The sequence below is a fragment of the Hibiscus syriacus genome, unplaced genomic scaffold (assembly GCF_006381635.1).
Source record: "Hibiscus syriacus cultivar Baekdansim isolate YM2019G1 unplaced genomic scaffold, ASM638163v2 tig00111366_pilon, whole genome shotgun sequence".
Taxonomy (NCBI): domain Eukaryota; kingdom Viridiplantae; phylum Streptophyta; class Magnoliopsida; order Malvales; family Malvaceae; genus Hibiscus; species Hibiscus syriacus.
Window position 1 is genome coordinate 85,348 of NW_024063071.1, and position 25,098 is coordinate 110,445.

At 34.9% G+C, this 25,098-nt stretch overlaps 4 protein-coding genes, 1 long non-coding RNA gene and 1 pseudogene across 10 annotated transcripts in view; 5 read left to right on the top strand and 1 right to left on the bottom strand.

Annotated features, from left to right (window-relative positions):
• LOC120159610 (NADP-specific glutamate dehydrogenase-like) lies at positions 1–7,816 on the top strand. Of its 3 annotated transcripts, none has more exons than XM_039170188.1 (16): positions 1–140; positions 1,271–1,858; positions 2,790–2,919; positions 3,028–3,229; positions 3,547–3,633; positions 3,734–3,793; positions 3,881–3,967; positions 4,259–4,330; positions 4,562–4,617; positions 4,892–4,977; positions 5,633–5,723; positions 5,820–5,977; positions 6,087–6,178; positions 6,381–6,461; positions 6,775–6,848; positions 7,463–7,816. In XM_039170188.1, exons 2-16 carry the CDS (start codon positions 1,312–1,314, stop codon positions 7,536–7,538), a joined length of 1,899 nt encoding a protein of 632 aa, XP_039026119.1. In that variant the 5' UTR covers positions 1–140; positions 1,271–1,311; the 3' UTR covers positions 7,539–7,816. The 3 variants fall into 3 exon arrangements, 2 of the variants coding, with proteins under 2 accessions (XP_039026119.1, XP_039026120.1); XM_039170189.1 differs by having other exon boundaries at positions 2,808–2,919; XR_005519367.1 differs by lacking the exons at positions 6,381–6,461; positions 6,775–6,848; positions 7,463–7,816 and having other exon boundaries at positions 5–140; positions 5,813–5,977; positions 6,087–6,175.
• LOC120159618 (60S ribosomal protein L28-1-like) lies at positions 6,266–17,164 on the top strand. Of its 2 annotated transcripts, none has more exons than XM_039170196.1 (4): positions 6,266–6,303; positions 15,879–16,040; positions 16,342–16,505; positions 16,789–17,164. In XM_039170196.1, the coding sequence occupies exons 2-4, from the start codon at positions 15,893–15,895 to the stop codon at positions 16,927–16,929; spliced, it is 453 nt and encodes a 150-aa protein (XP_039026127.1). In that variant the 5' UTR covers positions 6,266–6,303; positions 15,879–15,892; the 3' UTR covers positions 16,930–17,164. The 2 variants fall into 2 exon arrangements, with proteins under 2 accessions (XP_039026127.1, XP_039026128.1); XM_039170197.1 differs by lacking the exon at positions 6,266–6,303 and adding an exon at positions 15,711–15,763 and having other exon boundaries at positions 15,878–16,040.
• Positions 8,904–16,923, top strand: LOC120159609 (uncharacterized protein At1g51745-like). 3 transcript variants are annotated; one of them, XM_039170186.1, is made up of 5 exons: positions 8,904–8,983; positions 9,480–9,830; positions 10,826–11,874; positions 13,390–14,396; positions 16,789–16,923. In XM_039170186.1, the coding sequence occupies exons 2-4, from the start codon at positions 9,640–9,642 to the stop codon at positions 14,394–14,396; spliced, it is 2,247 nt and encodes a 748-aa protein (XP_039026117.1). In that variant the 5' UTR covers positions 8,904–8,983; positions 9,480–9,639; the 3' UTR covers positions 16,789–16,923. The 3 variants fall into 3 exon arrangements, with proteins under 3 accessions (XP_039026117.1, XP_039026116.1, XP_039026118.1); XM_039170185.1 differs by lacking the exon at positions 8,904–8,983 and adding an exon at positions 9,115–9,199; XM_039170187.1 differs by lacking the exons at positions 8,904–8,983; positions 16,789–16,923 and having other exon boundaries at positions 9,396–9,830; positions 13,390–14,732.
• LOC120159637 lies at positions 16,537–16,613 on the top strand (annotated as a pseudogene).
• Positions 16,849–25,098, bottom strand: part of LOC120159620 — a 27,160-nt gene continuing 18,910 nt past the window's right edge. The window contains exons 3-4 of the long non-coding RNA XR_005519368.1: positions 20,095–20,099; positions 16,849–16,930 (exon numbers count right to left, since the gene is read on the bottom strand). This is a non-coding gene — a long non-coding RNA (uncharacterized LOC120159620). The remainder of the gene's footprint in view (positions 16,931–20,094; positions 20,100–25,098) is intronic.
• Positions 20,168–21,218, top strand: LOC120159617 (ESCRT-related protein CHMP1B-like). Its single transcript, XM_039170195.1, has 2 exons — positions 20,168–20,576; positions 20,757–21,218. Exons 1-2 carry the CDS (start codon positions 20,252–20,254, stop codon positions 21,041–21,043), a joined length of 612 nt encoding a protein of 203 aa, XP_039026126.1. The 5' UTR covers positions 20,168–20,251; the 3' UTR covers positions 21,044–21,218.

Here is a 25,098-nt window from a genome sequence, read left to right on the forward strand (position 1 = left end):
TTCCACTTACCGGATTGTTAGTCAAAACGAGAAAGTGGTGTCAGGGCACAAGAAAAGTGCCCAGTTTTTGAAGGGACTGCAGAATTCGGCTCATTTTTATTTTCTTTTCAAAGTTGTTGCCTTTATCCAGCATTACCAACGTAATTCCTTGTTTCCCCCTTGATTTTAGCTTCTGGGTGTTACTTGAACTTCTAAATTAAGTTCTGGCTACGTTGAAAATCTTGAATTCATCACTCTTTTAGTTCTGGGGTTATTGTCTTATTGATTTTTTGTATGTCGACTGGTGGGCTTTGAATTATATAACAATGACTGATTTTCTTGCTTTGAGATTGATTTCAGTTTTCGAATTTGAAGTGTTTATATTTGAATTTATTGCCAGACATTGTTTATCCTTTTGTATGGAACCATAAAGGTTATTACTGGTTAGGTTATGAAATATGTTGGAAAGTAAGTTTAGATACAAGAATGAATGGTTTTTTATGTGCTTGAGCTCTTTTGTGTCAAGTTGACAATGTTTCACTGAATTGTTGAAAGGTTGAAGATTATTTCTGGTTTGAGTTCACAGGTTCTCCATGCTTATTATAGTCACAGACACTTATTTAACCATCCCAATAAAAATGTAGGCACTGGGCAATGAGAAAAAGGTTTAATTTTGAATTTTGTGTGCTTTGTTGTTTGAAATTCAACAAAATGTAAAACTTTGAAGGTGAAGCATTGATGCAATTACATTATGTTTGGAAGGAGGGAGAGTAGACGAGGGTAGAGTGGAAAAGAGTGAAAGGACCACTCTATCATGTTTGGTAGCTTTTCTTTTTTGTTTTTTAAATGGACAGAAATCCCCTCAAAACTTCACTTTTTTATTTATTTATATTTCCTCAAATCAGAAAGATGATTTTAGATTGGAGTATGCCACTTTATTTTTCAACTTGAGAAGCCAATTTAGTGTGTTCAAATTTATTCCAATAATGATCATAGACTGTTAAATCATAATATGTTGGTTACAATGCATAGATGCCGTACTTTGTTGTACTCAATTCTGCGCACAAGAGTAGCTTCCCCCCTACTCTGTCCTGTACTTTTCCTCCATTTTACTTTTCTCTTTTATGCTTTCAAACATCCAGACTCACTCAAGTGTTCTTTTGATTTATGAATGATGACTGGAATATCATAGTTTCTTTTAGTTCAGGAAGAAATCTGAACTTTTGTTTCTCTTTGATCAGTTTGATGCCGAGTTGTGAGTTTAATTCTTTTTTCTCAAATATGTTGACAGGAAACCTAGTTCTTTAAGATGTGGGTGAAATTGTCATACTAATGTTGCTACCAGGTGGTGAGTTAGGGATGAATCCTTCTATGGATGATATGAACTTGATTCAAGCACAAAGGCATCTGGTCAGGGATATTGGTGATGAGATTGATTTGGAAATTGGACCTGGAGATGATGACCCTTCATTTGCCAACACTCCTCTCCTTGGTGGCCCATCATCACAAGAACCCTCTGCGGAAGAGCAAGATGAAAGTAAGCAGATGTCAATGGTCTCTCAACTCCCAAATGCTGATCAAGAGGCACAACCCGCGAAAAGGAAGAAGAAGGTTGTAAAAAGATGGAGAGAGGAATGGGCTGATACATACAAGTGGGCATATGTTGACATGAAGGAAGGAACAACAAGGATATTCTGCTCTGTTTGTAAAGAATATGGTAGAAAGCATAGAAGGAATCCGTACGGCAATGAAGGAAGTAGAAACATGCAGATGAGTGCATTGGAAGAGCATAATAATAGTTTGCTTCACAAGGAGGCTCTTCGTCTCCAAATAGCCTCGAAGGATAAGATTGTTGCTGATAAACCCATTTATGTAAAAGGTCAGTCAGCACAATCTGTCATATACAGTCTTTGGATTAGATTGATGCCAACCATGCTAGTCATATGCCATTAGATTTTGCTATTTTAGCTTCCACTTATGCAGAAGCCTTAAACTATTTTAACCTTGTTGTACCAAAGCATCAATTATTATTATTATTGGCACCAAGTCAAGTTACAAGTTGGGGAAGGGGGATTAAATCAATAGGTTTGAACCCTGGTCATATGGGATGTCAACAAGAGTTCTTAACCACTGCCTATATTATTTTAATTGCATGGTGCTGTTGCTATATGTAATATAGGGTCATTCGTTTAATTCAGATTAATGTAATTAACCATTGAATGTGCCTGCTGTAGTATGTAATCTGGAAGACAGCTTTCAAATGATATTCATAGAATACAAATGCTAGGGTTGTTTTAAGTTTTAAAATAAAAAGTATTAATGGGAGTTAAATCAGAAAAACGGTATTTTCTCTGTTTGTGCTGGACCGAAACTCTTAGAGTTACAGAAGACTGGTTTCTGTCATTACAGATGATTGTAAAGCTTTTTCTGACACAGAACAGTGTTTCTGTTTGCTTTATAATATTATATCATTAGGCTGTTAAAGGACTGCACAATTCTTTAATTCTCTCCCCTTCTTAATTTTTGTTAAAAGAGTAACTGCAGCATAAAGCATAAAAGTGATGCATCGAATTTTCAGAATGAACTTTGGAGGCTTTAACTACTACACCTTTTTTCATGAACTAAATACCTCTTCTATCAAGTTTTGTTTTGAATGATGTTTTTATTATGTGATGCTAGCGCGCAAATGTTTTAACATTGATAATCGCAGATAATGCTTTTCGTTTCTTTTTCCCTCTTACAAAAGGATTAACTATCTAACCTTTAAATTCATTTTGTATATTCCTTGGAAAAAATTTCCACAATTGAAGCTCTTATGTCCAAAACAGCTGGATCAATTATTGAAGCTGCACTGAAAAGGGACCCTCATGAGGTTGAGTTCATACAATCTGTCCAAGAAGCTGTTCATGCTTTAGAGAAAGTGATTGCGAAAAATTCCCAGTGAGTTCTCCCAAAGAGTTTAAGTTATATATGATTTGTTCTTCATTATTTGAAGTGAAGAGTCATTCAAATGTACATTGGGTCTCATCTTGCTCCATTTTACTTCAGTTACATCAGCATCATGGAGCGCTTGTTAGAACCGGAACGAATGATTATTTTTCGAGTTCCATGGGTGGATGACAGAGGTGAAACACATGTCAATCGTGGCTTCCGGGTGCACTTTAACCAGGCATTGGGTCCATTTAGGGGTGGTATTCGGTTTCATCCAAAAATGAACTTAAGTGTTGCCAAATTTCTCGGTTTTGAACAGGTACTTTCTGAGTTCTCCATTTCATGTTCATATACTAATTCTTAACCAGTTCCATATAGCTTAGTTTTCTCAACCTTTACCTTTAAGTGCATCTTAGGTATCTGTTGCTTATGGAGACTCAAATTTGTTGGTTATGCTTAGGCCAGCACCTGAACATATATCATCAGAAGATGAATAGAAACATGAATCTGTTTGATTGCTAGTAAAAGGAACTACTTATTCAGAATGATAGTAATGGTAAAATGGGCAATGATGAATTCATTTGGCTTTTAAAAGTCTCCTAATAAATAAGGATTTTTTGTTTCCTCTGTTTGCAGACATTAAAGAATGCTTTATCACCTTACAAACTAGGAGGGGCAGCAGGTGGAAGTGATTTTGATCCTAAGGGAAAAAGTGATAATGAGGTGAGGTCCTTTCTCATATTTTATTAGTCTCTTTAATAAGAACCTTCTTAGAAACACTAGCAATTCCTCTTACAGTTGTTTATGAAACCCACGCTGGCAGATTATGCGGTTTTGTCAAAGTTTCATTAATGAGATATATCGTTATTTTGGTACGGACAAGGTAAGCGAGTCAGACCCTGCTCTTATCTTGAATTTGCGTGTTAATGTGTAGGCCTGCATATCTGATTATCCATTTGTATATTTTCAGGACCTTCCATCAGAGGAAATGGGAGTTGGTATTCGAGAAATGGGATATCTCTTTGGACAATACAGGCGTCTAGCTGGTAACTTTCAGGTATTTTGAACACATAAACTTACATTTTAGTCTTCTTACGTTCTTATGATGGGGTAATAAACTTCTGTATGATTCGGGAAATACTCAGTACTTGCTTGTATGTTATAGAGATTGCAGCCTAATGCCATATAATGATCTTAACTATTATAACAGTTCCTATATTTTCCTTTATATATTTAATTTGATGAGTTGTTAGAGCAATGGAAGTTTTAAGTTATTTAGTGATAATTCAATGCTGAACGAAATCATGAGGTGTTCTTTATGTCTTTATTTAATTCGTTACTTATGCAGGGAAGTTTTACAGGGCCAAGGATATTTTGGTCGGGCTCTAGTCTTCGAACTGAAGCAACTGCTTATGGGCTGGTAACTAATATCTCATCTCTTCTCAATCAATAGCCAATACTATTTAAGTATAGATAGGTAGTTAAATATCAGGGTAACTGCGTGGATACCTCACTTTGCACCATTTTACACACGAAAGATTCTTATGCTACTTCATTGTTGCAATACATCTTTAAGATAGGCGCTGTGGTTTCCATGTGCATATCTCTTTCTAATAGCTTGGAACTTGATTAAATTCACATGTTTCTGCAGGTTTTCTTTGCCCAACTTATTCTTGCGGAGTTGAACAAAGATATCAAAGGACTGAGGTTGCTTTTGATGCTTATTATTAGCCATACTCAAAAAGCATTGTTGTCTGTCACAGTTCTTAGTTGAGTTTTCCAAATCCGTGCAAATGGAGAAAAATGTGGACTTTTCTCTAGTGAATAAATCATAGTCCATTTTTTCTTTTTCTTTTTTTCAAGACCTGGTAGTGGCTTGATATACCAAATAGTAGATTTATTGCAAATGCCTAAGTCCACTATTGCTAGTTGTTTCTCTAAATTGTTGAAATTGATATCTTCCTCTTGAATCTTTCTTCAGGTGTGTTGTAAGTGGTTTTGGAAAGATCGCAATGCATGTTCTGGAAAAGCTTGTTGCTGTTGGTGCTCTTCCCATTACAGTATCGGGTAATTTTGTCCATTGGACATTGTGTAGATTGGAATTCATTTCGTAGAATCTTTCTGTGCACTAGTTACATGATGATTGTCACGTAATTCTGTTGGTTTCATTATCTTTCTAGCTTAAAAGATATAGCCATGGTGCAGATATCCTTATTTCAATGAAAAATGCTCATAATGAGGCCAAATGAGCTCTTGCTGTGAACACACTATTTTTTCCTTTTTCCCTTTTGGCTTTTTATGGACAGTTGCTGTTGCGCCACATATTTCTTCTAACTACACAAAATATCTTATCCATTTTGTTTTCCTTCAGAAAAGTGCCTTAGCAATTGTATTCAAGTTCATTTTTCATGGCTCAATTTTCTTATTGCCGAGAAGTTCATTTTTACGTTACTTGATATCTAGCTCAAAACTTGCTTTATTTAACCCTTCTAAATTAATTTAGGAAAATGGTCCCGACTCGCGACAGTAAACATACATATTTTTGGCCTTTTTACCATTTGAAATGAAACTTGAAAATGCTACTATTTGGAAGTTACATAGATGTAAAATAGCCTCGGTGCAAGCAAATAAAGTTGGTCGCACATTTAGCTTAGTGAAGATCAGCATATAAAGGTAGGTTGAAACAGCTGTTTGACACTTGCCTGTGCCCGATATGTCACAGATTCGAAGGGATATTTGGTTGATGAGGATGGGCTTGATTATATGAAAATATCATTTTTGAGGGATCTCAAAGCTCAACAAAGAAGTTTGAGGTGTGTCTTCTTCACTGTCATTTCCATACATAAAATGTAAATTTAATTTCTTTTGGTGATTCTTGAGAGTTGCTATTTTACATTTTGAGTATGCAGAGATTATTCAAAGACTTATGCTCGGTCAAAGTACTATGATGAAGCAAAACCTTGGAATGAAAGGTGTGATGTCGCAATTCCCTGTGGTTCTCAAAATGAAATTGACCAGTCTGATGCCAACAATTTGGTCAGTTCAGGTTGTCGTATACTTGTAGAAGGTAGTGGTCTGTAATATGTATTGCAAAGCCTTTGTGTATCTTTCTATCAGTAAGAATTATAATACTAATTATATTAGCTAATAGTTACGTGGTATTGTGGTCTTCCTAGGCTCAAATATGCCTTGCACTCCTGAAGCAGTTGATGTATTGAAGCAGGCTAATGTTATCATTGCTCCTGCCATTGCTGCTGGTGCCGGAATGGTGTGACTTTTTACTTCATCATCCTGATGAAATTAATTTTTATTATCACAGTTTAATTATGATTATTTGTGGGATTGCCAAATATTTTGCAGATGGATGTTAAAGCTTCTGTTTTGATTGTCTTCATCACATTGGCATGAATCTGATTCATGTTATTTACAATATTACTTTTATTTCCTGATTCAATGACACTTAATTTCAGGTTGTTGCAGGAGAAATTGAATTAAATTATGAATATAATGTAATGCATTGGTCTCCAGAGGACTTCGAATCTAAATTGCAGGTAAAATTAGTTGTATTTGTTGAAAGGTGTGTGTAATTGGACTTATTCTTTAGCTACATTTCCCCTTATTTGCTCAAGTAAAATCTGTTTATTCGCGTTTCTTAAGGTGAATTTAGCATGTAATAGATCTGTCTGAACTTCGAAATAGTCAAATCTTGGTAACTATATGCGTTCAACTTGTACTAGCAGATTTGTGTTGGCTTCTTTTGGTTTTAAAATTAAGTTGAGATTTCTTCCTTCTTTAACTCGACAAGTAGCTTTATATCTAGTTATGACCAAATTTGTTGAAGACTCTTTTCTCTGCGATGTGCAGGAAGCAATGAAACAGATATTCAATAGAGCACTCAAAGCAGCAAATGATTTCGGTTATCAGAAAGATAGTCCCGAGTAAGTTCTTCTTTTTTTGGGTGTTAGCACTAACACTACCACCGTAGTAGTAAGAAAGCATGGTTGAGGCCTTTTTTGCTCTTTAATCTTATCCTTTGGCGAATGGTACATGAATCAAACACTAATTTTTACATGCTGCTGATCTGGTATTACCGGAATCATTCACCAAAATGTAGTCAGACCTTTCTTACTATAGTCGAATTCAATTACAATGCATATCATACAGTTGTGCTCTTGACCAGAACAATTCTATAGCCCTTCTATTTAGTGTGGCTATTTGGTGATCATCTTTATACTTTCCTAAAGATCTTGGCAGGCTTTGGAAAGTGTAATAGCTGGAAATACATTGTTTGGGAACCTAAGATCTAGTAACCTATGTTATTCAGACTAATGTTGGGTGCCATGTCGGTGCATACCGGTTATGTTCCTTTCTCTGTTTTAGTTTTTCTATGTATTTAGTGAGGCTTAGAAGGTCATATCCTATACCCATGTCCTGATATCATCTAACATGTGTACTCGAAGAGTTGAACCTAGATAGGTAGTAGCTGATATTATGTTCTTCCGAACTCCAGGATATCCATTGTTTACTCTCTTTCTTCGTTATCGTATAACAGGGCTTTGCTACACGGATCAGTCATCTCCGCCTTTCTGGCCATTGCTCAAGCCATGACTGATCAAGGATGTGTATAGAAAAATAAAAGTTGTTGTTTATCAGTACCAATGACCATTTGGAGACTCCTCCATTCCATAGCAAGAAAAATGCAATCAACGTCCTTGTATCGTCATCGAAATCATTACCCGATGAAAAAAGGATTTAAGAGACATGATAGATATCATTGTAGCATACATGTAATGTAATAGTGGACATGGAAATGGATGAGTTGTTATTTTAGAATTTCATTGGGATGGGGATTTGCATGAGCAATGCATGATGACTGTTGTAAGGTTGGAATAGAAACATTTAATTTGAAGAGATAAAAACACCCTTGTAACTAAAGAATTTGTATGTCTGCCACATTAGACGTAAGTTTTTTTTTTTTTTTTAAAAAATTCTTTGTGATCTTATGTTAATATATATCTTGCTTCTCATTTAGATTAACTCGAGCATGTCTTGCAAACAATGTTATTTAAACTGGAATCACCGAGGAAAGACATGTTTTTCTTTATCATTGGCATCACTTCAGACAGTTCAAATATAAGCATCTTTATAAAATAATTATAATGTAATATATTATAAAATATTATAAAATTTTCTCCAAAGATCACGGGTTCGAGCACCAACAGAAGTATAAAGTTCATAGTCAGTTGATTAAGAGTCTCTGAATAGATATTGCATTGTATTTATCAAAAGTGTGGTATTTGTTAATCTTGCAATTTGAGTAGTATAAACGTTCATAGTCATTGCAATCTGAGTATCATTTTATTAGGACGAGGAAACTTAATATAATTAGGGATTAAAAAATAGTAAAATACATAAATGGTTCTCTGACTATAGGAAATTATTTTGTTGAGACTTTTGACTATTAAAAATTATAAAATCATCTTTCAACTTTAAGGAGTTGTTTTGTTAAGTCCCTCGACTATTAAAAGTTACAAAATGATCACTTAACTATTCATTATGTTCTAACTCGTCATTTTTTGTTAACAAATTTACGGGAGTCTGAGCTAGACTTAACCTGCTAACTGAGATATGATAAAATCTAATATCATAATCTCAAACGACTATCATATCTCAGTCAGCATGTTAATGTCCAGCTTAAACAGTCGTTAATTTTTAAGGGAAAAAGACGAGTTTAGAACATAATGATTAGTTAGATAATCATCTTGTAATTTTAATAATCAATGAACTCAACAAAGTATTTCTCTATAATAAAAGACATTTTTATAACTTTTAATAGTAAGAGACTCTACAAAGTAATATTCTATAGCAGGGACAAGTTGTGTACTTTACCCAAAAAAAAATGTAATTAAACGAATTCTTCTTAGTTTCCCTCAAATATAAATGTAACAAACACCGCCGTTAGATTTTCACCAAACCGGGACAGATCAAGGGTTCGGAAAACATTCGTATGTTACTAACTTGTTCTCCTTCTTTCTCCCAACTTTCAACCAAAAAAGCCGAAGGGCAGCAAAAGGTGCGTTTTAATTTTAATAAGGATTGTTTGATGATTCGAAGTCCAAACAGAGAAGCCTTTACCGTTCTTCGGTTTTTCAGAAAAAAAGCTTTCTTTCTCCTATCCTTCTACCCCCTATATGTACTTGCAGAGAAGAAATAGAAGAGAATCCCAGTGAATTTTTTTTGACAAATTATTCAAGAATATGAAGCTAACAGCACTCACAAGTATTTTCGAGTACGAAAAGCAAAACCCAGAAAAAAATGGGTGTTTAATTGAATAGTTGAAAGGGAAACGCGCAGTAATTTTCAATAAGAAAGAAAAAGAGTTACTCAGATCTTTCTTTTTTGGTTTAAACTGGGATTTTTGTCTTTAACATCTAAATCAGTTTTCCTGCATAAATTCGTTATAGCTTAGGTTTCTCTCTCTCTTTCACGCCTTCCTCTTTTTCTGGGTTTTCTTTGACGGTTTTAGTTGCATGCAGGAATAAACTGTTTTATTGTTGATTTTTTTCCAGGTTTTGAACGGTGTATGCATTGGTTCAAGCAGTTGATTGTTTTCTGGCGATTTTAGAGTATTGGGTCTGTTTCGAAACGGAGTTTAAGGATTGACTTTTGAAGATCAGATTGTTTTTATAACACTTTTAGGAGATTTTTCTTTTCTCGGAGGGGATTCTGATGGGGAGCCCCGATGAGCCCAACCTAAAGGGCATTGATGCGTCGGTGGGCGGGTTGGTTTGGGTCCGACGCAGAAACAGTTCGTGGTGGCCAGGTCGGATTATGGGCCTTGACGAGCTCTCTGAGGGCTGTCTAGTATCTCCGAGATCCGGTACTCCTGTTAAGCTTCTTGGCCGTGAAGATGCAAGCGTGTGAGTTTATTTTCTTTTCCATCTTTTACTCAGTTTTTTGGATTTATAGCTTGCATTTTTGTTAATGATTGATTATAGTAGTTTTTTATTATTTTAAATCAAGTTCATTTGTTCAGTAGTTTTGATAGTTTTGGAAAAACTTGCAGATATGTATTGTTCATATAAATAGTTGTTATGTCAACATATGGTGGAAAGCTCTGCATTTGCAATAAATTGAAAGACCTGCTTGTTTGCAGTGGTGCATTGTGCTTGTTGTTTATGCTTTTAGTGAGCACATAACAGATTCTGTCTTTTGAATGCAATCTTGTATACAAATAATCAAGAAATTTTTGTCACTGGTGATATTCTTTTAGATTGGTCGGAGAGTGTGCTTTGATTCTCTAGGAATCCTTTCAATGCTGAACCTTTTTTCCCTGTTACCACATCTTTAAACTGTTATGGTTTATAGGCATTGATTAACTGGTCTCGAAAGACAATTGTCTAAATCAGTTCAGTGGGTGAGTGCTTGTTCTGTCACATATTTCTGGAGGTTGTAACTTTCTCCTCTCGACATTGTCACCACACTTTGCAACCTTGGGACTATGCATCAATTCTATAGAAGAAAAAAATACTGAAATTATCTAAAATGTGTGAAGAAGACCACTATTTTCGTTTCTAGGTTATGGTGATTTGGATTCAAGGTTTTACCTTTTTATCTCTTCATGTCTATCTTTAGACCTTGTTCATTGCTGATTGATTTATGAGTAAAGTTCTGTAAGAGCTGCATTCTATTCTTTTAGTTTCTAGAATGATTGATGATTGAATCCCCTTTCACCCTAATTAAAAAGAAAAAAAAATCTAGAATTGATGGTCTCTGAAGATTGAAATATTGAATGGGAGGAAACTTTTGAGTCAATGATCTCTCATCGCCATTGGATGGAAAGACTTTACTGTGGTTGGCATGACTTCTTATTGCTTATCATTGTTGACTAAGTTTCATTTCTTTTTGGCTTTAGGGACTGGTATAATCTAGAAAAGTCTAAGCGAGTGAAGGCCTTTCGCTGTGGAGAATATAATGCATGTATTGAGAAAGCAAAGGCTTCAGCAGCAAATTCTAGCAAGAAGGCAGTGAAATATGCTCGAAGAGAAGATGCTATTCTCCATGCTCTTGAGATTGAGAGTGCACGTTTAGGCAAGGATCATCCAGATTATTTCTCTAGAAAAGATAATTCTGGTGGTGATAAGGGTTGTTCAGTCAAGGAGTCACCTAACATGTCACATTCTGGAAAAGAAAATAAGGATGGAATGAGTGGGTCTGAGGATGACTCAAATTCAGCTCCTGAATTATCACAGTCTGGCATATCCTTTGAAGAGTCGAATATTATTAATAGTACTAAGGGGCGCTCTATGATGAGAAAGAGAAGAAAAACCCCAAATGATTCAGAGGATGACGGAGCAGAAGGAATCAAACGAATGAAAGGACTTGAGGATTTAGGCATGGGTGTAGGATCAAAAAGAAAAGTCCAGGGGTTGCACGAGTCTGTTCAACAAGAGAATGCTTCATTCTGTGGACCAAACACTAGCAACTGCCTGTCTAATGGAGGTCCCATAAATGGTAGCAGAAACCATTCATCATTGCTGAAAAGGAAGAGATCTCAAGTGGCAAATGTTCATGAAATCCTGAAAAGGAAAAATCGCCGGAGACCATTAACCAAGGTTTTGGAGAGTACAGCTATGGTGCCAGTTCCAGTTGCTTGTTATGAACTTCCAAGCTCAAGTACTTCACCCCCTGACAGTAAGGTTTCAGGAATGGATTCTAATGAATCACGGAAAAGTATTTCTGCAGTAATCAACAACAACAACAATCATAACAACTCGGATAGTACTGGAATTTCATGTGAGAATGGTGTCTCGTTAAATGTTTCAGAACTTGCTGCTGATGCTTCTCAAACTAATAATAAGACAAAAGACAGTGAAATTTCGAGCATACCAGAGTTGGCTGGGAATGGATCTTCTGACAGGCTATTTGATGTGCCATTTCTTGGAGATGATAAACCATCTGCGGGTATTATTGATTATACATTTATAAACTATAGCATTTCTTATTGTTAATGCATTTTCTGCATAACATGTCCTGCTGCTTTTCAAATTGTTGTTGTAATGATTTTGCTTTTATTTGGTGTATGTTGCTTTTGGTTGGGCGGATTATGGATCGAGTTAGATTATTTGTTATTTCATGAATTTTTATTGTTCCGTCTGCATGATGTTGGTTTTGTGTGGATCCTTTGCAATATTCCTGCACGCATTTAGTTTTTGTTGTGATGAGTGCTGTATTGCTTTGATCATTGTTGGTCCTTGATAAGATTTTTATATATATCTTTTGAAAACTACATAAAACATGTCATGTTTGTAGTAGTGTGCCATGAAAATGCATACATAGAGACAGACACGTGCACTTGAGTGTGCTTCCGATTATGAACTTTTGGAGCAACTGTTTGCCAACTGGTCTAGTTATTCAAAATTTTTTGTTCACCAATCATATTAGCTGGACTCAAGCTTGTTTGGCTCTTTAGGCCTTCTAAATAGCCATAAGTAATTAACTACATGCCATTGCTAATAGTTTGGTGGCTTGAGGATAGATTTCCTACCTTGACACAAAGTTGATGATAAAAGAAACAACTATGTACGAGTAGCCAAACCAGAAGTCCATTCTGTCTAAATCAGTGTTGTTAAAGTTACAAGGTGCACTATTGTGTTAGAACCTTTATATTGCCCTATCAAAATGTGCTTTCAGAAAGCCAAGTGCATATGTTTTTCTAGTATGCAACTTGTTCTGGGTTAAGAAGTGAATTGGACCAATCTCGGTGATCTGTTGGATATCTAATTATGGTGTGTTTTTGATGACTTGGATGACATTTTGAACTGGCACTGCTATTTAGTGATAAGGTTGAACATTAGCTAAATTACACTTTTTATGTGTTGGTGATATAAGGACGTGATGAATTCTCTAACCCTACAAATTTTGAGTCAGTGTGTGAGTGGACCGGAAGTTAAACACATTGGTACTTCTGTTATCACACAATAAAGAGCTGAACTGAAAACTGCATATTACTAGGGGCATAATTTGTACGGATAACATGAATTTGGTTGCTAGAAGTCCCTGTTGAATCGCAATTTGCCTGGAGACTTAACTTTAATTACAATGAAGACGCGAGATTCCCTTTGTTTAAGAATTTTTTTCCCTTATTTCATGCACTTTTTCTACCAGATTTTTTTTGGGTACAACTGATTCGTTTGAAATAAGGCTCGTTTATAGTACCTGATCTGCTTCCTTTCTCACGTGAAGATGTTTAAGTGCATGGTTTAATTTTATATTTTGTGTAAGAAGTTATTCCTTATGTGATTGTTTCATTTATGGATTTTTGTTGCAAAAACCTCCAGTTTGTGATGACTCAATGTGTATGCAGTATCTCCCCGAACCTGATTCCTTTATCTTTTACTCTTCTGTATTTTCCGCTATACAATATATTTTTTCCTCTATGGAGAGTTGGAGACTGATAGATCATTTTGGTTCTGACAGATTTTTCTCCTATATTTGTATCTTGTTCATCTGAGACGCCTGAGCTTGATATGGGAGGACAAGCTGAAGTTAAGGGGCATAATGAGTCTGGTTATAACAGATCAGTGGATGTTCGGACTAGTATTAGCCAGAAGATAGAGAAAGGTGCATCAGAGTGGCAGTTGAAGGGAAAGAGGAAATCGAGACAAATAAGTGAAAAACAGAAACAGGACCCTAGAAAATATGCTGACAAGGTTGATGAACCAAATGCTTATATTGCAGGTATGGATTACTTGGATGGATTTTCTCAGGGCTCTGATCAGAAAGTTGACTGCAATGCTGTTGAAGATCAGCTTGATGGGTTCAGGGACCGGAAGTCTCGGCAGCGTCGTGTGAGAGGGTCAATAATGGAGGCAAAAATACTCCCTGATGGTTCCGTGAACCCTCAGAGGTCTCTTCCATACCGTCAGTCCCGCTATACTGTAAATCCCAGATATCAGACAATAGATTTCCCTGGAAAAACTTATTCTGCGGAATCATCATTATATGAGATTAAGATTGATGTGAAAGCACACTCTCAGCCGCAGCATGTTCCATTAGTTTCCCTCATGAGTAAACTGAATGGTAAAGCCATAAGAGGTCACCCTCTTCCAGTTGAGGCTTTGAACGATGATTACTCTGACAATCCGAGTCAAGAAGCTGATATGGAGTGCACTAAACCTGACCATTCATTGAAGCAAAATTCAGGTGGACGAGTTCCTAGAAAGCATATAAAAGTGCAATCGCAATTCGCACCTCGTAAATCAAAAAAGGCAAAGAAATCTGGTTTATTGTCTAAGAAGACTCGAAGATTGTCTTCATTGACTGGTCAGAAGCTAGGTGTGGCCGGCAGGAAACTGGTAGTGGAGAATCCCAAAGGTCCTGTAATAGCTTGCGTCCCTCTAAAGTTAGTCTTCAGCAGGATAAATGAAGCATTGAATGGCTCAGCAAGGCCATCGCGCCGATCTTTAACATCAAGCAATTCATGAGCAAGCGATCTAAACCTGCAGCTGGTAGGTGGCCTTTTATATCTTAGAACCCACAGAACAAAAGACATGGGGTTGTAGTAGAATGAAACTGTTAAAAGACTCTTAAGAATGATGAAGAACAAGTCTTCCCTGGCTTTGTATATATGAAAATGTAACACTAGTTGAATTGTAAAGGGGGCATTAGGTAATATCCATGACTTAGTGTTTTTCTTTTTCATGAATTCAGGTTGATTTAGGGTTAAATACCTAAATTTTGGCAATTGTACATTTTCCTCTTTGGCTTTGGGACATTGATTTGGTAATGTATTCCAATCCTCAAAATCCTATTTCTTTTCACTTCTGTTTTTGGAAATTTTGATGTTTTCTTTTTTCTTGCTTCTTCCATTTTTTCTTCTTTGTTCTATTCTAAGTTCATGCAGATCTTGATAGTATACATGAAAGAATTTGATGTTTATTTTTTAAAATATTATATCATAAATTTTTTAAAATTACGGAAGAATGATTAAATTTATTAAATTATCCCGTTAAATTTTATTGAACAATTATAAAATAATCATTTATTATAACATTATAATGCTTGTTTTATGATAATTGATAAATTCAATAATAATTTTATAATTTTTAAAAATTTAATATTCAAAATGATCATCTATGTATAATCAATTACTTCCAGTGTACGTTACCCAATATAATAAATCCAAGTTTCCAAAAGTAACATGACTCACACTAGGGTGTAAACGAGCCGAGTCGAGCTTGAGTATTGCTGAGGTCGACTTGACTCGAAAATTTTGAAATGAAACTTGACTCGACTCGAAAATTCATGAGCTTAAAATTTTTAAGCTCGACTCGAACTCGAAATCCTAAATTGAAGCTCGTGAGCAGCTCGAAAAGGCTCGAAATGAAAAAAAAATTCTTAGACTTAACTCGATTGAAGACTCAAACTCAAACATGAACCTTAAATACAAGAAATCTTACTATATTTTTTAATAAAAAAATCAATACATAAATATTAATATTATTAATAATTTATTTCTAAAAAAATAAAATTTTAATATATTATATTTTCGAGCTGCTTACAAGCTTTTCGATTCGAATATCGAGTAGCTCGTTTCGGTTCGTTAAGAACTCGAGTCGAGCTTGAACTCGAGTCGAGTCCATTCGATCCGAGTATTTATCGAGCCTTAATCTAGTCAAACTTAAATAGCTCGCGATCTATCTTGTCTCATTTACAGTCCTAACTCACAACAAGAAAAGCCCAAAACTCATCTTACCCTGAAAGCCCTAAAAAGGATTCCATAAATTTGATAGGTTCCTTGCATTCTCACTGCGGCTCCCGTCTTACGATCGTAAACCCTAAAAACCAACAGGTTCGTTTTCTGTTATTATTTTGGTGTTAATAGTTCGTCCTTCATTTTGTTTGATTTTTTCGACTGTTTTAAATCTTACAAACGGCGTTACATTCTGTGGTGTATCTTCTACAGAGAGGTGCAGAGAAAATGGAGACAGTTCCAGGACAGTTGATTTGGGAGGTGGTGAAGAAAAACAACTGTTTTTTGGTGAAGCAGTTCGGAAGAGGAACTGCTGGCGTTCGGTTCAGCAAAGAGCCCAACAATCTCTACAATCTCAACTCCTACAAACATTCTGGTATCGTTTTGATCCAAAAGTTCTCTTGTTTTCCGTTCTTGAGGTCGATTCGATGATATTGATCTTTGGATTGTTGCTAAAGACATGATATTGTTGAGTAAAAGTGAAACGAAAATTATGTTATATGCACATTCAAATAATTTGTATTATTGTATATAAATTTATCACTTGTACAAGTTATGATGTGGAGTTTGTGTTATATACATTGTTTAATCCCTGAGCTTTACTGTATCCTTGAACATCTAAATACATTTTTTGGGTTTTAAATTACTTGTTCATTGCTGGATCTGTGTAATCGTAGGATTGGCAAACAAGAAAACTGTCACCATTCAGCAAGGTGGCAAAGATCAGTCGGTGCTGCTAGCGACCACCAAGACCAAGAAGCAGAACAAACCGTCGACTTTGCTTCACAAATCGGTCATGAAAAAGGAGTTCCCAAGGATGGTTAAGGCAGTCAAAACCCAGGTATATGGGAAGAGCCTTTTTGAAGTTTTATATTGCAGTGATGAAGGAGGATCCATTTGTTGGATTCTTCTGTGAAATGTACTTGTTACGCTTGGCTTCTGAAGCTTCCTTAGTTCAAACCGCGCTTGTTCGATGAAAAGAATTGTAGAATTAACTTTGAAAATCTGTGTATGCTATTATGAGATTGAATTCACTTGCTTTCACTTATGTTCAAAATTTATGTTCTTGCAGTTTATCTTACCTAGTCTTTGTGACATCGTTTCTATGTTCCAAATCATTGCAGGTGACAGACAACTACTACAGGCCGGATTTAACCAAAGCAGCCCTTGCAAGACTGAGTTCTGTGCATAGGAGTCTGAAAGTTGCCAAGTCTGGTGTCAAGAAGAGGAACAGGCAAGCATTGAAGATCCATTGCAGGAAGTAAGCTCATATTATGCCGCGATTTTGTTGTTCTGGGTATCTCTTTTTAGAACCAAAATTTGAAATTACCTTGTTGTAAATGTTGGCTGTGGCTGGTGTGGTGGATTTCATTTCATATCTTAGATTATGAAGCAGAGATTGATGCCTCCTTGCTGGTTTGTTTTCTGAATCATATAACATGGTAAAATTTTGATAATTTTCCTCTGGTGAATTCTTTAATTGAACTCCATTTACCTTTTCAACAGGTTTTCATTTGGTTTACCGATTCATATTAATATTATCTGATACATGATTAAGAATATTATATTATTTTAATTAATTCGGTTGATAAGAATGTAAGATTAGAAGTCTTTAATTGAAGGAATATAAGATTATATGAAAGTAAAATTTATCAAATCATCTTTATAATATGTTTTCTTTTAACAAGTTCAACTTTCCATATTAAATTAAAAGTTTTTCTATGAATCCATAAAATTATTTTTATTATATTTTATATTTTATAATATTATGTATTTTATTATAATATAATATTAAATTGACTTAAACGATTAAAAATAATTATTTAAATTATTTTAGAAAAAAGGTTTCCCTGCTGGGAAACCAGATTCACTTGGAAAATTTACTTAATTTAATTGCTTTTCTTCTTTAAACAACCCTTTAATATCCGTTTGTTGGATAATTGACTTCTTAATTAATCAATTATATTAATATATATATTTTAGGTTCTTATAAGCTATCCATTGTTAAAAGAAAGTTTTTAAATAGGGATTCAAATTAAGGCCGTGGTCGTGTATTCGGAAGGCACCGCTACCTCTATATCGCGAGCATAGCGGGGCGCTATTGTGGTGATTATGGGTGTCACAGGCAAATAATAGTATTTTCGGAGGGTACCGTTACCACTATATCGCGGGATCTATTACGGTCACAGACCACTGTTTAAATCCATGTTCTTAAACACTACCGAACAGCAACTTGGGAACCACGTACATTATTTTCAATATCTAAGAAACTCGATCAACCTCAGTCATCAAAATCCAATTTCATTAAGAATTTGTATTTATTTTCTTGTGTTTTTTCAAAGTTAATTACCATGCCAGCCAAAATTTCAACTCTTGCAAGTTATTATTTCCCGCATTAATTATTCAACCATATTTTCCATCATTAAGTGGTCTTATGTACTATGTAATGTTGTTCTCTCTAAAGGATTCGAGTTTGAGTAATTGCATATCCAGGATACTAAACACGATTTTATTATGAAGGTGGACCAAATTTTCACAGGAATCTGTCTGCAACTGCCAGAATGTTGAAAAGTTCAAAAAGGAAAACTTTTGCTGCATGTCTTGAAGTACTGACCTTACTTATCAAAGTGAAATACCCCAACCCTTATAAACGCTTCACCAATGGCTGCAAACCAATCATTTCAACTCCAAAATTCTTCTTTGGCCCCCATAGAACATACATAAATCATGTCTGTCAAGAAATCAGTTGCTTTCCGTAATGACTACGATGAATCCGTCAAGGGCAATGTTAGCAATAAGAACACGAAGCGCAGAGGATTTAACCAGTGTTTCTCCTTCAAGGAGGTTCCGGTTGAGTCAGTATCCTCGTTAAAAGACCTCGATTCGAAAAAGCTCAAGGCTGAAATCAAGAGATGGGCTAAGGCAGTGGTGGCTTACGCTCATCAAGTTAGTGGTAAGTGTCGGGAGCTCCAGGACAAGTGACCGACGACATGGGAGCTTTCATTACATGTCATAGCTATGGTTAGTTGAAGGCTGAAGAATTGTACATCTCAGATTATGAGAATTGGCTGATGATATTTTGAGTTCTTAAATATTTCGTTTCTTTTGTTGAAATTCATTGAGAATTTGATTCTGCCACAAAAAAAAAATAGTTTACCTTTGATGATTGATGGAAACGTCGCCGTTGTTGATGTTTGTTTCGAAAGGCGATCAGATACCAACCAGTGGTTTCTGCATTAATCTGATTTGTTTGTTCCATCAGATATCTTTTTGGGAATATATCCACCAAATGCCATGTCTCCCCCAGAAATGGTCCTCGAAAGCTGTTTAGAACACATGCCTTGCGCTTGTGTCGCATTCTTCATCCGCTTCACTCTCACCGGAGCAGGTTCATGACATGAAAAAAGAGGTCAGTGCTTCGTGTAGTCTCCTACTTGTTCCAATTAATACGTGCTAGACTAAGAGGAACAAAGCGGGAGAACCCGAATTCATGTAACAGCAATTACAGTTAAAAGAAAGGAGAGAGATGTAGCAGCTTACTTCACAATATCAGATTTGGTGACCTCATAGAGATGAGCATGACTGCATAAGCCAACTCAAATGGCAAATGACACTCAAAATAACCATAAAATCATTTCTGAATCGTCTGAGATAACCAAACCATTCATATCTTTGCAATTCTTCTTTCTCTTTCGTTTTACCTGTTCCTGAATCTTTTATAAGTTCCATGGGAAGGAGGCTCAAGGCAGTTCCACTCCCTCCCTCAGAACTTGTATCCATGGCTTGTGCCGACAGAAACATTAAGATACTGAAGGAGAGAAGAAGTAAATAAGAAAAGCTGAAGAAACAAGCCTCATATTTAGAAAGGTGGCCTTCTATGTATGTGAAATCAGTTTACCTGGCTGAAACTTCAGAGTTTTTACGTTTACAGAACTGGAAAAACAACACATCCCACAGTACTATGCTTACGTTTCAAGAAATCACTTTTATTTTTGAAGATTACATTAATCATACGAAAATATTTATAGAAAAAATATAAATTTAATTTTGCGGCTTCTAAAATGTGAAATCTTTTATTTATTTAAATTAATTTATAATTAAATCAAATATCATGAATTAATAAAATATTAATTTTTATAATTAAAGTTATAAAAAGTAAAAACACGATAATATAGACATTTATATCATATCATATCACATCACATCTATATTATCTTTAAGTTAATAGTTAAATTTAATGATGAATTATTAAAACATAAAAAAAGTAATATTAGATATGATTTAAAATATATATAATTGAGAGACTAAAACAGAAACTTGAGAATAAGTGGGTGACTAATTAAGTAGTTTACCCTATTTTTTTTTTTGGTAATTTGAATTTTGGAGGCCCAAAAGGAGTATGTAAAGTTGGGTCCACTCTTAGGCTGCACTTTCACTTTCGTCCCGTTTTCCTTGAAAAAAATATAATCGAAGGCAAGAATCAAAAAACACAGTCAAAACGCGATCAATACACACAAAATCCCCAAAATTCCTTTAAATACCTCTCAAAATCAAAATTTCTCTGAAATCATTCAGAAAAATCTGGCCATGGGAAATACCGAGAAGCTGTTGAACCAGATCATGGACCTCAAATTCACCTCCAAATCACTGCAACGCCAGGCGAAGAAGTGCGAGAAGGAAGAGAAATCCGAGAAATTGAAGGTGAAGAAGGCGATCGAGAAAGGTAACATGGACGGTGCTCGGATCTACGCAGAGAATGCCATCCGTAAGCGCACCGAGCAGATGAACTACCTGCGTCTCGCCTCCCGACTCGATGCTGTAGTCGCCAGGCTCGATACCCAGGCTAAGATGACCACAATTAACAAGTCCATGGGTAATATCGTCAAGTCTCTTGAATCTTCCTTAGCCACCGGTAATTTCTCCCTTAAAAGTTTCACTTTTTAATTCTTGATTTTTGTAGGGGCGGGGAGATTTTAGGGTTTATTGTGGAGATATTCATATTAGCCTTTCTCTCAATAGTTTTTTAATTTCTACACTTAATTAGTTTTGATGTGAATATGGTCAAATTTTAGGGTTTTTTTGTATGCTGCAGGCAATTTGCAGAAAATGTCAGAGACAATGGATAAATTCGAGAAGCAGTTTGTGAATATGGAGGTCCAGGCAGAGTTTATGGATAGTGCTATGGCTGGCTCTACTTCATTGTCCACACCCGAGGGTGAAGTCAACAGCTTGATGCAGCAAGTGGCTGATGATTACGGGTTGGAGGTTTCTGTTGGGTTGCCACAGCCTGCCGCCCATGCCGTGCCGACCAAGACGCAGGAGAAGGTTGACGAGGACGATTTGTCAAGGCGACTTGCTGAGCTTAAAGCTAGAGGTTAAAAAAATGGTGGAATCCATTTGAATGAACTTGTGATAAATTGTAAGACTGATATTTAGGATTATGATTTATGCTTAAAGATCTTGTTGTATTTGAATATAGTACTGAATTGGGTTCCTCTTTCCATTGTTACATGTTGTTCTTGTTTCATATAATTGATCTGGTGCCTTTAGTGTGTATATGGGATGATTTGATCTCTGTGAATGCATTGATAGGTAGGCTGCCAGGTTTAGGTTGGTATATATACTTGTTATTGTGGGGGTTGAGAAATGGTTCAATCATTTATTATTCATCAACTGTGTGGATTAGGTTTATCAATAAAAAAAAGTGTATGGATTAGGTAAATGCTTAATGCTGTTGAACATGATCATTTTGGATCATCAACTTGTATGGTTGAACAAATCAATTAGATCAAGGGTTAGTCTAACATTGTTTGTTGCAGGTGAAAAGTGCTTTTGAGATACTATGAACATTAGCTTGGTTTGGTTTAGAAAGGACTGGTGCTTGCTGCTGTAATCTTCATGATGAACTGCTTCTGTATGCATTTAAGGGAAGGGGCTTTTTGAAAATCCTCCTAGTCTAGACAGGTTTTTGAGACGCTACTGGTACGACTTTGGAATCCTTTCTGCACCTGAAAGAGTTTAGGAAACTGAACACGAGACAGACAGAACCGATTGAATCTAGATACCATCCATTTCTCCCGTTAAACCCTGCAATTCATCCTCCCTTGAAGGAGTAAGAGAAGGGTGTTCCTTCTTTGACTCCATACGGACTGAACTTCTTCGGTTACTCTTAAACATTACCACCGTAAACCACAGGACAGTAATGACCAGTTAAACTGATCAAGAATTCAGCTGAGAACTTTAGCTTAATCTACACAGCAATTAAATAGATCAAAAACAATGTATTGAGTGTGATTATAATGATTATAACACGTAAAGATAAAATGTTCTTGTAACCTCAGATGTCTTGCTTCCTCCTACACTGCTGTAACAGGCTTACCGTTCTTATCATAAATCACTTCGATCGAGTCGATGCGATGCAACTATCATAAACAAGTGTGTTTTCTCTCACCCCATGGTAAATCGCATCGTCCCAAGCCGTTCCACCATTTCCCCCCGCGGTCCAACTAGAGATGCACATAGCCGGATTTAAATCCGATCCGGATCGGATAAAAACCGATCCGGTTTTTTCACTAAGCCAAAAAATCGGTTTATAAAAAAATCGGTTCGGATCATAATCGGTTTGGAGGGCCGGATGATGTAACTGGTTTCGGTTTGAAAAAAACCGATTTTTAATCTAGTAAAAAATCCGGTCATCCAATTTTTTAAACCTCAGACCGGATTTTTTTCCGGATAAAAAATTAGTTTTTTATCCGGTAAAAAATCCGGTCGTCCAATTTTTTCCCAACCGGTTATACTATCCGGTTTTAAAATATCCGATTCGGTTTAAAAAAATCAGTTTTTCCCAAATTCAGTTTCAGATATTTTTTTACGTAAAATCGAATATTTGAATTTTTTGTGCACCTCTAGGTCTATCATCACACATTTTTTTTCTTACTGCTCGAATCATCCTTGCCGCCTTCCTACACATGGAAGTGCCACATGCAAGTTAACTACATGTGCATTATCTAATAAATCAATAAAATTATTAACTAGCAAAGTGGACGACAGTCATGGAGGAGGTGATTGGGTCGTGCTGTAGCGATCTGTCTCGTATGGTTATTTATAGTGTTCTGGGCTTGACTTTTACTGAGTTGTCATGTCATTGACCCTGATTAGTCGCCGTGCAATTGTCATATGGTTGGTTCTAATTGATTGTCTCGAGTGGTGGCGTGATTAACGCTGATTGATTGTCCAGAGTAGTTATGTCCTTCGCTCTGATTGGTTGCCTTGGGGGTGATAGGTTAGGCTAAGATGATGAGCTTATGATTGTTGTTGGTTGTATAAAGGGTGTATCTGTACAAGTAGCAGATGATTAATGTATGATCGTTCGCGTGGTAGAAAGTTGGTGCACATCCTCATGTTCTTTGGGTGGTAATGGACATAGATTCACGAGTTTATTGATTTTCAGGTACAGATTCACGGGTCCAGTTCGCATATAGTAACAAAAATATAGAAGAAAATAAGTTTTACCATTTTTTTCTCACCATATGAACCAGCAGAAGTTGGAATACCAGATGTTGAATTAGGATTAAACTGACGTTTGGCCTTTGACCTTTGCTATAAACAAAGCTTTGGTTTATACAAAGGAATGAAAGAAGTGCTAATATAGATGGAAAATGTAATCAGATGCTATTCCCAAGCCCCTTAGAAGGTATTCTTGAGGTGACACGTTTTTTCATTAAAAGTATGATCTTTTGATAAATAATTTTAAAAAATATTATCTTTAGGGTACGTTTGGTTAACAGAATGAAAGATTACCAGTGGGAATAAAAGATTATCAGGAAATAGGATTACTGAAAATGTTGTATTTTGTGTTTGGTTGGTTTAGTAGGAATGTAAGATTACCATGTTTGGTTAAAGGAATAAAAGATTATTGAAATGTATATTTGACCAAATTGTCCTTATTATATATTTGTATAATATTACAAATTGTAAAATATTTATATATTTCTTTAAAAAATTAAATTCATAATATTTATATATATTTTTTACAAAATTAAAAATATAAAAAATGTTTAATGAAAGGGTAAAAAAAATTTAATCTTTGAACTTCATATAAAATTTTAATTATAATTTTTTTTTGTAAATCTAAAATAATTTAAGGATAAATTTGTAATTTAACCTTCTTAGAATTTTTATTATTCAATGACAGAAGAAGAATATTTTTGAAAAAAATAAAAATTTAAGGGCATTTTAGTCCAAAACGACGGTAACGTTACAATACCTAAGGGAAGGGAGGTAATGACATTCCCGGTAATATACCCAAAAAAATCTACTATTGGTAATAAAACATTACCGGGAATGAAATTTTCGGCCAACCAAACATGGTAATGTGGGAATCCCACAATCCTTGAACTAAACACCCCTTAAAGTAATATATATATATATATAATTAAATTAACCTTAAATTTAAATATTTTTAATATGAACTTATAATAATCTTATTTTTATTACGTTAGCAATTTAAATTTATTTTAATATGAAATAAATATAAAATAACATATTTTTATTTTGCACGTTTTCCAACATGTTTATGTAGTTTGGACTGTTTGGTGATAGTATGTTGTCTGACTATTAGGTCCTTATAATTTCAGCCAAACACATCATGTAACTATCGGTATAGATCAATGATAGAGACATATGATCCAAATAATCAGTCAAAAGATTATACTTTATTTTTGTTGTTGAAATCATTAGAAGTTAGTTTTAATCTGCAAGCTGATTTATTTTTAATTATATTTCAACTGGGTCATATTTGCTATAAGCAAACGTTTTATATTTTAAATATTTAATATATGATAATATTTGAAGTACAAGAAGGTTTGTACAAGTCTTTATTAATTTTTTTAAATAATCTGAAGTAATTATAAAGTATTTTCTGTTTAATTTTTTTAAACTATCGATAACGTATTCCTACTCCACATACGTAACTACTCGAACTCAGATTATCCAGGAAAAACAACGGTCCATTTAACTAGTAAGACCACTTGATGAATCAAAATCTTTATTAATTTTGCGTTAACTTTATGTTGTTTCTTTGAATATTTATCTAAAATTATGGTTTTGTTTTTTTAAAAAGATTACAAGTATGTTAAAAATAAAATATAATAGTATATATTTATTATTTAAAAAATAAAATTTCATTTTTTTCTAATAAAGTAGACATTTGATTATCTTTTGTCATTTTAAAAATATTTTTTGAGGTTTTAAAACTAAATTAACGATCCATTAACCATAATATCAATCACAATAAAAAATCTGAAATTAATACATATTTTACTGACCATGAGACTTTGATTATGTTAATAGGATTATAATTCTAAACTTTTAAATATTTAAATTCAAATTTTATTGTGTACAATTTCATATCAACTGAGTTGATTCAAGTAGTA